Source organism: Hippocampus comes, unplaced genomic scaffold (assembly GCF_001891065.2).
Source record: "Hippocampus comes isolate QL1 unplaced genomic scaffold, H_comes_QL1_v1.1 scaffold326, whole genome shotgun sequence".
NCBI lineage: Eukaryota > Metazoa > Chordata > Actinopteri > Syngnathiformes > Syngnathidae > Hippocampus > Hippocampus comes.
The window spans coordinates 1,022,626-1,036,928 of NW_017805930.1; the positions used below are offsets into that span (position 1 = coordinate 1,022,626).

At 43.7% G+C, this 14,303-nt stretch overlaps 1 protein-coding gene across 5 annotated transcripts in view; it reads left to right on the forward strand.

The window, feature by feature from the left end:
- The window catches only part of tmem104 (transmembrane protein 104), a 26,849-nt gene extending 13,923 nt beyond the window's left edge, over positions 1 to 12,926 (forward strand). For all 5 annotated transcript variants that reach the window (XM_019889770.1, XM_019889773.1, XM_019889774.1 and 2 more), the window contains exons 9-10: positions 5,191 to 5,284; positions 9,332 to 12,926. In XM_019889770.1, coding sequence (XP_019745329.1) covers positions 5,191 to 5,284; positions 9,332 to 10,095 — 858 coding nt within the window. In that variant the 3' untranslated portion in view covers positions 10,096 to 12,926. The remainder of the gene's footprint in view (positions 1 to 5,190; positions 5,285 to 9,331) is intronic.
- The last annotated feature ends 1,377 nt before the right edge of the window (positions 12,927 to 14,303 follow it).

Sequence of the window (14,303 nt, forward strand, 5' to 3'; positions counted from 1 at the left end):
CTCACCTCCACTTCCCACCCCACCCTACCCCTCCCTGTACACGGCACTGCTGATTGATGAACTCACTGCTAAATGTTTTATTCCATGGAGCCTCATTGACCTTCATTCCTTGCGGGAGCCACCATTTTCGATCTTGGCCACTCACTTGCTGCTTTTGTCCTGTTGATAGTGTGTGTGTGTGTGTGTGTGTGTGTGTGTGTGTGTGTGTTAAGGCTGTGTAAATGTGTTCCACTGTAGCATAGTGAAATCATAATTAATGTCTACTTTATACCTTTTAATGCCCTGTATTTATGTGTATACCCATTGAATTTAACACATAAAGTATATACCATATTAATATCGAGACATAGGTCGTAGGCCGACAAGAAATACTTGGTCATCACTTTGCGGAGTTTGTCTTTTGCGGGACGTAACCACACATTAAATGAATGATGACTGTGTTTCCATAATATTTTATGCATGTACACCTCTAATCCATCCATTTTTATGTATAAACCACATTAACGTTATATTTATTGATGTGTGTGTATAATGTAGCTTACTTCCATCATATTTAATGACAAAACTTTTGAAAATTCCATACTGAAAAGTTTGGGTTGAATTTACTGCATTTTATTTTGTCAAGTGACAAAATAAAATGTAAAAAGACACTTTGAAGTTGAGGATGCTTTAACTTAAAAATTGCATCTGCATCCAGATGATTTAATTGAGTACAACTGCTTGCCGAAATAAAACTTGCGGACACGATATATGCTCCATGGGAGGAGGGTGTAACTGTTGATATGACGCAAGTTCCACACGCCTTTAATGCAGCATAATTACGCCCTGTGCGCTTGACCTTGACCAGCAGTGCAACATCTGCGGCACGTTTAAACAGCAGAAGGCAGAGTTGAATGGAAGAAGTTGTTTGACGTCGAGGCGCGGTGCAGCCGAGCGCTGCAAGGAGACGTCTGACGTACAGATGGCTTGATGGAGATAATCGCAGTAGGTGCCAAACTTGTTGGCGCCACGGAGAGGGGGGAGCTCAAGGCGAACTCAAGGTCAATCATGGATGAGTGACTGGCGATTTAAACAAACAAACCAAATAAAAAGACATTGTAGAAGAACTCAATCCATTCCTCGATTTGTTTGCATTTCAAGACAGTGTTCCCAGAGGAAATGATCCCGCTTCCCGGGTCAAGTGTTTTTTTTTTTTTTTTTTTTAAGGATTTAATCATCAGCACAATGTTGAAATTCCGATGGATCGTCTTCATTAACGAAGCAGCAGAATTATTCATGGTTCTCTTCTGCCGGCGCTGCGCTGACCTCGCGAGCCGTCCGCCACCGCGACCCCGAGTTGATCTTTTCCCAGGATTTCAGTTTCCATCGTGCCACTTAAACAGGCTGGCAAGCACCACGCTTTGCGAAAGGAGACACATTTTTTTTATTTTTCAAACCCCATTTCCACAACTTGCCAGTAATGGCCACATTTTGGTGCTTTTTTAAACTTTGAAATTTGAATTTTTTTGATTTTTTTTTTCTTTATTATCCTTCAGCCAGTTGACAGGTTGTGATCACCGTTGAACATTACATCATCAGCATGAATGTTTTGTTAAAAAAAAAAACCCTCATCATTTTCTTCAAAAAGGTTTTTCCTCCCCTAATTTTTTTTTTTTCATGGTGGAACATTTTCTTGTAAAACTACATTTTGTCCAAATTATATTTATTTTTTATCTAAATTTTTTTCCCCATAAAAATACATGGTCTCATTATGTTTTTCTTGTTTTTCGTCAAATGGAAATATTATTGTTGTTCATTATTTTGACATAAAATTTGCATTTTTTTTCTAAAGATTTTTGGGGGGGGATAAAATTAAATTTTTCTCATGAGGATTTTTGACCACATTTTTCTCATGATTAACTCTCCATTAAATTAAAACGTTTCCCTCAAATTAGATAAGAAAAACATTTCTTTTCTTGAGTTATTGCAAGTATTAATTGAACTTTTTCGGGGAGAGTTTGTTTGAAAGTTTGTGATCCCTTATTGCTGTACAAAAAAAAAATCCCGTACTGCTTACTGAAGTGGAACGAGTGATTCCAATACGCACCTGATCCAGCCCATCAGTGCTGTACAACATTTGCTGTATTTATAATCTTCACATATGAGCGAAAACGAGGGCTTATGCTTGTTAGTGCTGCCAAATGAGGGATGAAAATTTGCTTTTTTTTTTTTTAATTTAAATTATCCTTCAGCCAGTTGACAAGCTGTGATCACCGGTGAAGGTTGCATCATCAGCCCCGGTGCGCTAAATGAGACGTTTCTTCCCCCGTCATCCGCAACACCTGCTCACGCACACGCCCGAGAGGCCAAACACGCGCATGAAGCTCAGCGAGTGAGCGCGTGACACGGACGTGGACGTCCGCGTGACGGCCAGCTGATTGTTCCAATTTAACTTCTGTCAAGCGCGCGAAGCGGACAACAAACAGACGGAAGGAAACGTGTGAGTGGCGCAGACGTTAACGCGACTTGAGCTGAGCAACACGCGTTGCAAAATTGTTGGGACAGCTGACAGGATGGGAAGGAAAATGGAGGTGCTCGCCGTGTCTCCTCCTCGCGGCGGGAGCTGCGGCGGCTCCCGTCTTCGTCGCACTCGGTTTGTTTTGCCCATTAAGACGTCGGGTTGGTCGGTCGGCCTGCCTGCCTGCCGGGTCTTTATGGCCCACTTTACGCTCTCTTCTTCTTGTCTGCTTCCTTCGTCCACTTCCCCTCCGTACATTTTCATTGTCCCCGCCTAACAATCGTTGCTGACTGGGTTTGGTGTCTCTTATTAAGGACAGAAAGAAGCGTATTTATTTTATTTTCGTTTATTTACGACCAATAAATCCTTTGTTCGGAAACAATCTGGAAAAGGCTGGTCTGCTTAGCAAGGAAGTAATCGAGCCAATACTTTGGAACAGTCACCCAGGTTTGAAACCCTAACCTTAATTTGAAATCCTACTTTGAAACCCTAACCCTGTTTTGAAACCGTAATGCTGGTTTTACACCATAAGTCTAGTTCAGAACCCTACTTTGAAGCCCTAACCCTGATTTGAAACCCTAATCCTAGTTTGAAACCCTACTTTGAACTCCTAACCCTGTTTTGTAACTCTAACCCTACTTTCAAAAACCATAACTCTGGTTTCACACCATAAGTCTAGTTCAGAACCCTACTTTGAAGCCATAACCCTGGTTTGAAACCATAATCCTAATTCAGAACCCTACTTTGAAACCCTAACCCTTTTTTGAAACTCTAACCCTACTTTGAAACCATATCTCTGGTTTTACACCATAAGTCTAGTTCAGAACCCTACTTTGAAGCCCTAACCCTGGTTTGAAACCATAATCCTAGTTCAAAACCCTACTTTGAAGCCCTAACCCTGGTTTCGAACTCTAATCCTAGCTCAAAACCACCCCATGAAACCTAACCCTACATTGAAATCATCACCCTGGTTTGAAACCCAACTCCTAGTTTGAAACCCTAAACCTGGTTTAAAACCCTAACCTGACTTTGAAACCCTAACCAGTGTTTGAAACACAGTTCTGAAACCATATCCCTGGTTTGAAATTCGAGTTCAAACCCCACCTTGAAACCCTAACCCTACTTTGAAAACATCACCCTGGTTTGAAACCCGACTCCTAGTTTGAAACCCTATACCTGGTTTCAAACCCGAACCTGGGTTTGAAACCCAATTCTTCTTTGAAACCTAACTTGACTTGTTTTGACAATGATGAGCAAGAGTCATTTAATCATGTGCCAAACCTGCAGTCCACACACACACACACACACACACACACACACACACACACACACACACACACACACACGATGATTGACAGTTATATTTCTCACAGATAGTCATCCTTTTAAACCCGTTCATCTCAACTTGTTACAAACTTCATTTCCGTTTTTTTTTACAAATGCATCTGGTCTGTCGAAACATTTCTTTGTTGTTTTATTTTCGTGACGTGTGCTGATATTTGAGTCCAGCGCTTGACTTTGGCGTTCTTCTCTTTGATATGCCATCTTGGCAGGGGCTAGTGACCTTTTTGATGAGGAGCTAATTGAATGAAGCTTGTATCCATCAGTGCCTTGGTCACCTTTGCAGTTTCTCATGTCTGACTCAGCGGTTATTGCCTCTCAGCCGAGGCTGCGCTCTTGGGAATATCCTCGTTGCCGTCACCTCGCACTCGGAAGTGGACGCTTTAAGATTCAAAGATAAGATAAGAAAAACTTTATTTGTCTCACAATGGAGAAATTCCCAATTTACAGCAGCAAAATTATGAAAGGGAGAAAGTAGAAGACAAAAAGTCTATAAATAAATATAAAATATAAATATAAGCATATTAAAAATGGGTGAGTGGGGGCTATTCAGTAGCCTGCAAAGGCTGCCATTTTTATTTAAAGTGTTTTTTTTGTCAGAGCATGCACAGAATCCAAAGAAAATTGAGCGCCCCAAGCCTGTTTCACAACGTGAAATTTGGTAGCCGACTTTTTGTCAAGTGTGGACCCACAAAAAAAAGCCTCAAGAACCGCTGCCTAAAAAGACTTATCTGTCCCAGATTTCCCTCTTCCCTGTTTTGACTTCAATCTCCAAACAAGCTTTTCCCTTTTTTTTTCCCCCCTCGCCATATTCTCTGACATTTACTTTATGACCTGCGCGTCCAGTAAAGGAATGCTACTGACGGCTTTACAAGTTGTAGCCCATTAGTCTGACGCCGGACTGTAGACCTTACATGTGTTCTGGCCGCGTTCCCGGTTATCCAGTCGTTCGGCGGTAACGCAAAATGATGCCTTCAGACCAGCGAAGTGAATTTATGCAACATGTAGCTGATGGGCCAAAACACACCGAAGCATCATGGTGCTCATTTAGTGCAAATGGTGTAGATTTTTTTTCCCCCTTCCCCCCCTTGGATGGTTAGTCAGTCAGCCACCGTGAAACTTGATCATCATCAGCATGGTTCTTGATGATGCTTGCCTCCATGAAGCTTTAGTGGCCTTTTTCTTGTGTCAATTTCCAAATAATTTTGGAAAAAATAGAGGTGAGAAATGCAAAAATGTTCTTAAGTAGCCTTATTATTATTATTATTATTCATTTATTTATTTATTGCTGTGTGAAACCCAAAGTGGTGCATCAGAATAATTTTTTTTCCCCTTATATGTTTGTCCTACAGAGCGTCTTCACTCTTCTGTTAGGACCGTTCACTTTCTTCAACGCACAGAAAACAAAATATCTTCAGATCCTCACTTCACTCATGCGCTGGATTGGTAAGTCTTTTTTTTTTTCTTTCTCTATGATCCCACTGAAGACATAATAATGTCAACTTTCATCCTCGGTTGACAAAGGCGAGATGTTTCAAAGGGATAGACCACCATATTGATTCTGTTCCAATCAAATTAGAGATGTAGTCATTGGAATTTAAAAAAATAAAAAAAATCATGCTTTAACCCTTTCGGAGAAAGCGGTTACTGCAGTTGGACAGCTTATCATGTTATCAGGTTACAGGGTGCATGAAAGGGCAACTTGTAATTTGGAAGACGTGCCATAAGTAACCGTCTCATTCAAAAAAACAAACTCAAGTGCTGCCTCAAAGTTACAGGCGATCAGCCATTTTGGTTTGAATTGGTCAAAACACCCATCATCATAAAACAAATAAACAAGCAAACAAATAAATAAATAAAAAAATAGCCCTTGAAGACAGTTTCACACAGCATCATGAAATTTGGTGGGCATATCTATCAGGAGTAGCACCACCAAAAAGTTGCAAGAAGCCTTATGCAGGAAGTTTGCCCTTTTGGTTTGAGGCAGCCATTTTAGTGTCATGTTGGTCATTTTTAGGGGTTCTTTGAATGTTTTGAAAATTCAGCCCCCGAATCCAGTTTCACAAAGCACCATTAAATGTATCCATCAGTTTTATCACGAGTAGACCCCATCCACCCCCAAAAAAACCCTCTCAAGAAGCCATGCATGAAAAAAAAAACACAGGAAGTATGTCATTTCGGTTTTAAGCATCCATTTTAGGGTCATTTTGGTCCACTCAGTGTGATTGCTAACAAAATTGAAAGCACTTATTTTCGACAGATAGGTCACACTTTGTTGTGAGTCATTTGAATTTGTCCTCAATGAGTGTGGAGCCTGGCAGCCAAGTTGGACTGATTGAAAGAAGAGAAGAAATAGTCATTGGCGTTGTGAAATTCTCCCAAGGTCCTCTTTTGAGCACTTCCATAGTCTCAACTTCCAGAAATTCATGCTGGCCCCCCTCCGCTGGTGTCGGTGGCGTTGAGGTGCGTCCATCAAAGGTCCGGTCCCACTCAGTGTCTCTCTGCTTCCTATCTCTCCTCTCATTCGTCACTCTGACAAGCTTGACGGGCCGTCCCACACTTGATTGGACTGTCACTCACGGCCGCCTTGAAGGAAAATAAAATGGCCGCCAACACAAAGTGGCGTTGGGGCAACTGATGTGAACGTGAGAGCAAGAGTGTGTCATTGGCTGAACCTTTAACTCCTGGTCCATCTTGATCCACTCACTTCCTTTCGTATCCTTGCACACTTCCTTCCTTCCTACCCTCCTCTCCCCCTTCCTTCCTTTCATAACATTCCTGTACGCTTCTTTTCCTTGATCCCTTCTTCGTTCCCATCTTATTTTTTTCCCTTCTTCCCTTCATCCATTCTCTTTCCTTCATTCATTCCTTCCTTCCTACTTTAGGTTCCTTTTTTTAAGTGTCTACTGTTGCTACTTTTGTCCCACTCTGTGCATCAAGTTTGGTTGTGTAGCTGTTGAGACCTCGCGTGCGACACGATTGTTGACTTCCATCCTCCGTCACCTTTTGTGATGTCAGGGTTAGTGGGCAGCTAGCGTGCCGCGAGCTCCGCCTCCCGGCCTCGTCCCAAGGCTTTGTCACGCCATTTGCCGCTCAGCTGTCCTCAGTCACCTCCTCGACATGCCACACGTGGTCGTGTCCAGATTTGCAATGAGCAATTTCTGACTCCTTGGCGGGATCACATTGACGTTCCATAGTTTCTTCTTTTTGAAAAGCTGACCTACTCCCCAAGTGTCCTCCTAATTGGCTAACTGAATAATAATCCATAACCATCGTATATAGTCTGCTTACTTGCTCATTAACTGAGTTCCTTGCTCACAATCAGGCTTACTAATTTACGACTAAGTCCCTGGCTAACTCAGCAGCTAACGAGCTGAACATATTTTTTTCGCAAACATACTAGACCGGGTAGCTTTAACTTTCCACTAGCTAATTTACTGACTAGCTCACCCACTGACAACATAACTAACTCACTTGCCGGCATACAGTATATAGATGAACAATGATGCTCATCAACTCACTGACTTATTTACTCACTCTTACTAGCTAGCCACCAATCTCACAAATACTTAACACGCTTATTAACTCACCGACCAATGATCTCAGTCACGAACTAGCCACCTCACTCACTCCTCTTCTCCAAACTTGCGTAACTACAATTGAGACTGATGACCCTTCACCGACACCTGATTATTCGATCACACCAATGCCAGGTCCTGTGGAGCGAACCTCCTCCGAGGTGAGCCCATGGGCCGGCGTTGTCTCCTTGAAGCATCCGGTGTGTGTGCTCTGTGTGTTTGGTGTGTGTGTTTGGTGTGTGTGTGTGTGTGTGTGTGTGTGTGTGTGTGTGTGTGTGTGTGTGTGTGTGTGTGTGTGTGTTTGTCAGACACGGTCCTGAGAGGGCCGTGAAGTTGAAATATCAAGGTCACTGGCAGGCTTTCAAAGCAAAGATAAATCACACTGGCTGCCGCTAACAGAGCTAGCACGCTCAATTGTCCCCACTTGTGCGGGCATGCGTGTGCGTGTGCATGTGACGACTTTATCCTGACGGATATCTGACTGCTGCTGTTGGAATGAGAGCGCCTGATGGAGGGGGGAATCATGTGGACATCACAGATGGTTGGAGACATTCTTCTTCTTCTTCTTCTGTCATCGTTAAGAAAGTAGCAGCCAAGAAAGGATAACCCCACTGTGCAGACTGAACAACCTTTGGCTGAAACATTAGCTGCTGCTCCACTCCAGTCCTGTAGGTGGCAGTAATTACAAAGTGGTTGTCAATTACCCACTCACTCAGAAACCAAATAACTGACTTGCTCACTTGGTAGCTCAGTCCTCACTGATCAAGCAGCAATTTACTAGTTTCCTTGCTTACTTAATTAACTCGCTAACCCAGTCATGAATGAAAAACTGCTCACTCACTCACTCACTCACTAATCTTCAGTAACTCACCCACTCACAAACTAAGTAACCCATATGCTGTCAATCATTAAGTAGTCAGCCTGCCAATTAAGTAACTCACTCAATTTCCAACTAACCAGCTAACTACTGTACCTCAGTGACTCACTTTTTGCCAGCTACCTAACCAACTAGCTAACCAACTTGCCAAATGGCTCACTTTTCTGCCAGCTAGTGGACTCAAGTCACTCACTAACTAGCTAAATAGCAAACTCTCTAACCAACTCCCTCATTTACTGGCACACAAATTTTACCAAGCAAGTCAGCCACCCGCTCGCCTGCTGACCCACTCTACCTCAGCAACACACTTACGTAGTAGCGATGAGCAAAACAACGCCTGTCACTTTGTACAATTGAGAATAATGTGCAATATGTTTATTATTATTGGCCTATTTTGTACTGCAGCACCTGATTGAATTTTTAGGCTTTCTATCAAATCACCTCTTTCGTACAAATGGCATTTTGTGATAAAATTACCATACAAAACAGTGAATAAATTACTCCCCCCACCCATTTCAGGCACTTCATGCTGTATTTAATGTGCTTTTTTTTTTTGGGCGGCTGGTTAAAAAACATTGACTGCAGCGACGATGCGGCCCCGTCTTTTTATGGTGCATAATCAAATAAAAGCTCAAGCGGCACAATGCAGTAGTAATGCCACACGAATCAGCAAGAACACTTCCGAGTGTCACAAGCATTTCCTTCCTCAATTTTCTTTAAATAATCTCCAATTTTAGTGGCTGGATAGTAGGGAGCTGTCCCCATGCATGTTTTTTTTTTTTTCTGTCAAGGCTGTACATGAACTGAGGTCAAAATTGACAGGTAATGAGCTCAAACATAGACAGTCCTACGTCAAATTCCTTGATGAGGGCTTTGCATATCTAATTCTCATGTCACTGTGGTGTAGTACGTTGGCATAATCACTGAAAAACATTCTTGATGCAAAAATTCGACATTCCCCATCAAATCCAATCGCACGCAATTATATGTTGCCGACAGGCTGAGCTAATGCCATGTCTTGTTGGTTCTCTCCCGCAGCGTTCACCATGATGATCATCCTGGCGCTGTTGCGCATCGGCGCCGGCGCAGGCGAGGGGCGCCCCCCCGCCGCCTCCCTGGCGGGCGTGCCCAACCTGTTCGGCGTGTGCGTCTACTCCTTCATGTGCCAGCACTCTCTGCCCTCACTGGTGACGCCTATTTCGAACAAGAAGCGCGTGGGCGTGCTGGTGCTGGCCGACTACGTGCTGATTCTGGCCTTCTACGCGCTGCTCTCCTTCACGGCCATCTTCTGCTTCGACAGCGGGCTCATCCACGACATGTACACCCTCAACTTCACAGACAACTGCCACGTCCTGGATATTGCCGTGCTGCGCTACTTCCTGGGCCTCTTCCCCGTCTTCACCATCAGCACCAACTTCCCCATCATCGCCGTCACCTTGCGCAATAACTGGAAGACGCTCTTCCACCGCGACGGCGGTACCTACCCGTGGGTGGTGGACCGTGTGGTCTTTCCGCTCATCACGTTGGTGCCGCCCATCCTGGTGGCCTTCTGCACGCACAACCTGGAGTCCCTGGTGGGCATTACAGGCGCCTACGCCGGCACGGGCATCCAGTATGTGGTGCCCGCCCTGCTGGTCTACCACGCCCGCCGCCACGTTGAGCCTGTGACTGCTCGGCACGCCATCAACCCACACCGCTCGCCCTTCCGCCACGCCTCCTGGGTGTGGTTTGTGGTGCTATGGGCCATCTTCTGCCTCATGTTCGTCACCGCCAACATCATCCTGACCGACACCAAGAAGTGACACGCCCACTTTGTGCCTTTATTTTTCTTGATTTGTACTTAACGCCTCCCCAATGATACTGTACGTCACTTTTCTATTGAAGGGATACACCCTGGACTGGTTGCCGGTCAATCACAGGGCACAGGTAGACAAGTTTGTATGACTTGGGGAAAAATACAATTGAAATGCCAACATAATCTCGATCATGTGTTCACCAAATACTAATTTGTGCTTCTGTACGGACGAATTGATGGCTCCCCAGGCACGACATGGGAATTTTGTTGTTGTTGTCATGTTCTAGATGGCCACAAAATGGAAATTTGTGACACAATACACTAATTCTGAGCACGTCATTCAAATTAGTGGCTGCCAAACAAGTATCACAATACTATTTTTGTGGCCACATATCCCTCACGTAATTTATGGTCATGAAATAAATAGCCACACAAATGGTTTGTTTATTGCCACAATTCGGCCACAAAATACAATTTGGGGCCATTCGATGCAGGTATACTCTGCGCACAAATTTCTAACTTGTGGCCATTAAATAATTTTAAAAAACAGCACAATGGGTTTGGTGTTATTTAACAGAAGAAAGTTTACAAAAGTGTAGCGTTGATATCTACCAAACATTTCGGTTTCCCAGCTTCACCACAGAAGAAGGGAAGTCACAATTTTTGTGAACTGTTGTGTGTGTGTGTGTGTGTGTGTGTGTGTGTGTGTGTGTGTGTGTGTGTGTGTGAGAGAGAGAGACGGCATGTCAAACACACGCACACACAAAATATTTACGTTGTGCTTGCTAAAAATTGCAGCGTTTTCCGAAAATGTTTATATCTGACCTTGGTAATATGTTCTTTGGCTGATGATTGAGTTCATTTTTATTGTTCTCATGAATAATCTTTTTTCGTTGGTGTTTGGACTTTATTTGGACGCAGATGGATAGACAGAAGGAAGAGCGATGACAATAGGCAAAGAACAGCAGCAGCGACAAAACACCTATATTGTTTGAAACGGCTAAAAAGGAACAAAAAGTAACCTCTTACGGCATTGAAAGAGGAAAAAAAAATAGCAAGACTGAGAGAATACCAATACATCTCTATTTATATAGCGCTTTCACAACAGCTGCCGGTGTAACAAATCGCTTGACAGAACAGTTAACATAAAACAACAAAAATAATATAACACAGAGCATAAAACATCATCGTAACCACAATTCCCGCATACGTCTTGTTTGAAGCAGTTGAAAAAGGGAGAGAATCAAAGTCTCCTTTCACCATGCTCCAAACGTGCATGACGTCCCAGACGACTGCTACATGCTAAGTTAGAACATAAAAGCAAGCTCAAAATCAATCAACCATTGTTGCTACTCCGTGTAAGAACTGACACGCAGATGGAAAAAAAAGCAAGAACGTGACACCATTGATGGTGCTTATGACTCATATCTGTCAGACGAGCGTACAGAAAAGATGAAAACAATTGGAAGGCTCGTTAGCATAGCATTTCATGTTGTTAGCATTCACGTCCATGAAGATTTGATGTTTCTCGTAAATGTCTATGCTTGGCCTTTAGTGCGCGCGCTAACGCTACGCTGGTAAAGGCTAAGCCAAATCACCGACCTTTACCAGTATAGCATGAGGCGCCGCTCATTAGCGTGTCACCTGTGTCGCCCGTCATGGCTAAAAGGTCGCGTTCACCTTGGCGCCGCGAAACGCTAACGAGACATTGCCGCCATCACCGCTAACAAGTATGGCGCCGCCGCCGCAACTCGTTTAATGGCTATCGGCAAACGAAAAGACAAAAATTTACATTTTCAGCCTGTCATGCTAACGGTCAATTATTTAACTACGGTACTTGCTTCTGTGGACATTTGACCTGAACTCCTGGACAAAGGCTGTACGAACAGTTATTTCTTTGCAGCTTTGCGATTTTACTTGAGTCTCCCGGCTCTCATTGTGAAATGTAAAATCGGACTTATTTTCTGGCCGTAATGTTTCGATGCTCCCAGGCGGCATTTACGTTCAGCAGGTTGCGATCGACTCGTCTTCGGTGGTTCATACGTTTCCACCTTGCCTCTCACTAGCTGACCGATCGTTTTATCAGCCAGATGAAGTTGCGCGTCATCTTGCCGCGCTCCGCTCGCGACTGATCGTCCGTCAGCTCTCGACGTCTTGACAATCTCACCGATCACGGCGCTTCACGCTCGTCCGACAGCTCGTCATCAACCCGTGTGCATGAGCCACCTCCACGTTTTTGTCGCTAGTGCCATTTCTTGTCAGCGAATCTCAATTTTAAATCAACGGACCAACAGACAAACTAACAAATGAATGAATGGAAAAAAACAGACCAATGGAACAAGACTAACCAACAAACAAACGCACAAATGGACAAACATGCCAAATAGACAGACGAAAAAGTAACTAATGAACCGACTAACAAACTAAGGATGGATGGACTGACATGAACGAACTAATGTTCGGGAGAATGGACCAAATACTGAACAATTGAACTAATAAATGAATAAACAAACGAATGGACATACAAAGAAGCAGTGTACCATTTTTGACGATGTTTTTTTAAATGATACCATAAACTTTCCTCTACCAAAATATCGGAAACTTTCTCACAAAATTGTGGATGACGAAGCAGCAGGTGGCGCTGTAAGCAAATCAACAAGTTTAGTTGCACTCAGCTCGGTTGTCATGGTGATCACCGCAAACGCGCCGCGGAATCATGAGATTTTCGGCCTCTCAGGTCTCATCGATGTCACGTCGTTTCCAAAGCAAAAACGAGAAATACAACAACAAAAACAACAATGTGCTTTGCCGTTCCAAATAAAGTGTCCCATGATCGCAGCTTTTCTATTTTAAAGATGTCTCGCTCTGGCCGATGCTTGAAGATGACGAGGGTGACACCTCTGTGATTTTTTTGTTGTTTTGGGCATCCGTTCATGTTCACGTGTTTGTTCACCTTGAGCGGCCTTGAGGCGATTGTAGCGCGTGCGGGATCCACGCCAAGGTGGCGGTGGCCATGACTGTTTGTTACTCACTGTCATGCTGTCACATTGCAACGGGGATTGATGGCCAGTGAGACTTACACACACGCACGCACCCACACCCACACCCGCACACGCGCACACACACACACACACACATGCGCGCGCGCATCCAGGTGAAATCCTTGGAGAGTCCACGTTTGGAGCCTCCGCCAAGGTTCAACGTGCAGGTGGCGCATCAATTAGCGCATTCATGTGAGTGGATCACATGCCACCTGTGGATGGTTTTCGCAGGCAAACTTAAACATTCGAATGACTTTATGACCTCTGTCGACACGCACAAAAAAAAAATCACAAAGGCGGGTGATTCGTTAGTGTATTTGTTGTTTCATTCGTTAGTGATTTGCTTGTCTTGTCCACACACAAAATGTACAGTACATGATGTATTAAGGGACAACTGTCGAAAAAAAAAAAGATTGCTATTGATAACGATGAATAAATATGACAATTTATTGATTTCATGATTGCCCAGCCCAAATGTCATCATATCAAACCAAACATACACACACACACACACACGCCCACGCACACGCAAATGCACACACACAGTTACAGTATATAATGAAATTTTAATAAAACATACACTGGGGGATTCTGATGCAAACATGCTGACGGCGATGATGAAACTCTTGAGTAAAATGTGTCCACATTGGGAAAGCGGGTGTGTCTATGTGTGTGCAAGTGCGCGCGAGCGTGTGCAGACGAGCGTGCCGGATGTGCTAATCAATGTGCGCGAAAAGTCAATTCTCGTTTCCGTTACGACGCCAGCAAGTAAATTAGCCAGTGGAGGCGGGTGCTCAAGAATCTATACATGGTCGTTTTTTTCAGCTAAAAACGCCTTACTATACATGGTCGTTTTTTTCGGCCGAAAAACGCCTTACTATACATGGTCGTTTTTTTTTGGCACAAAACGCCTTACGATACAGGGTCGTATTTTTCGGACAAAAACGCCTGACAATACACGGTCGTTTTTTTTCGGCCAAAAACACCTTTCTAGACATGGTCGTTTGTTTTTTTGGCCAAAAATGCATTACTATACATGGTCGTTTTTTTCTTACAAAAACGCCTTACTATATATACATGGTCGTTTTTTCGAGTTAAAACGCCTGACAATACATGGTCGTTTTTTCGAGTTAAAACGCCTGACAATACATGGTCGTTTTTTCGAGTTAAAACG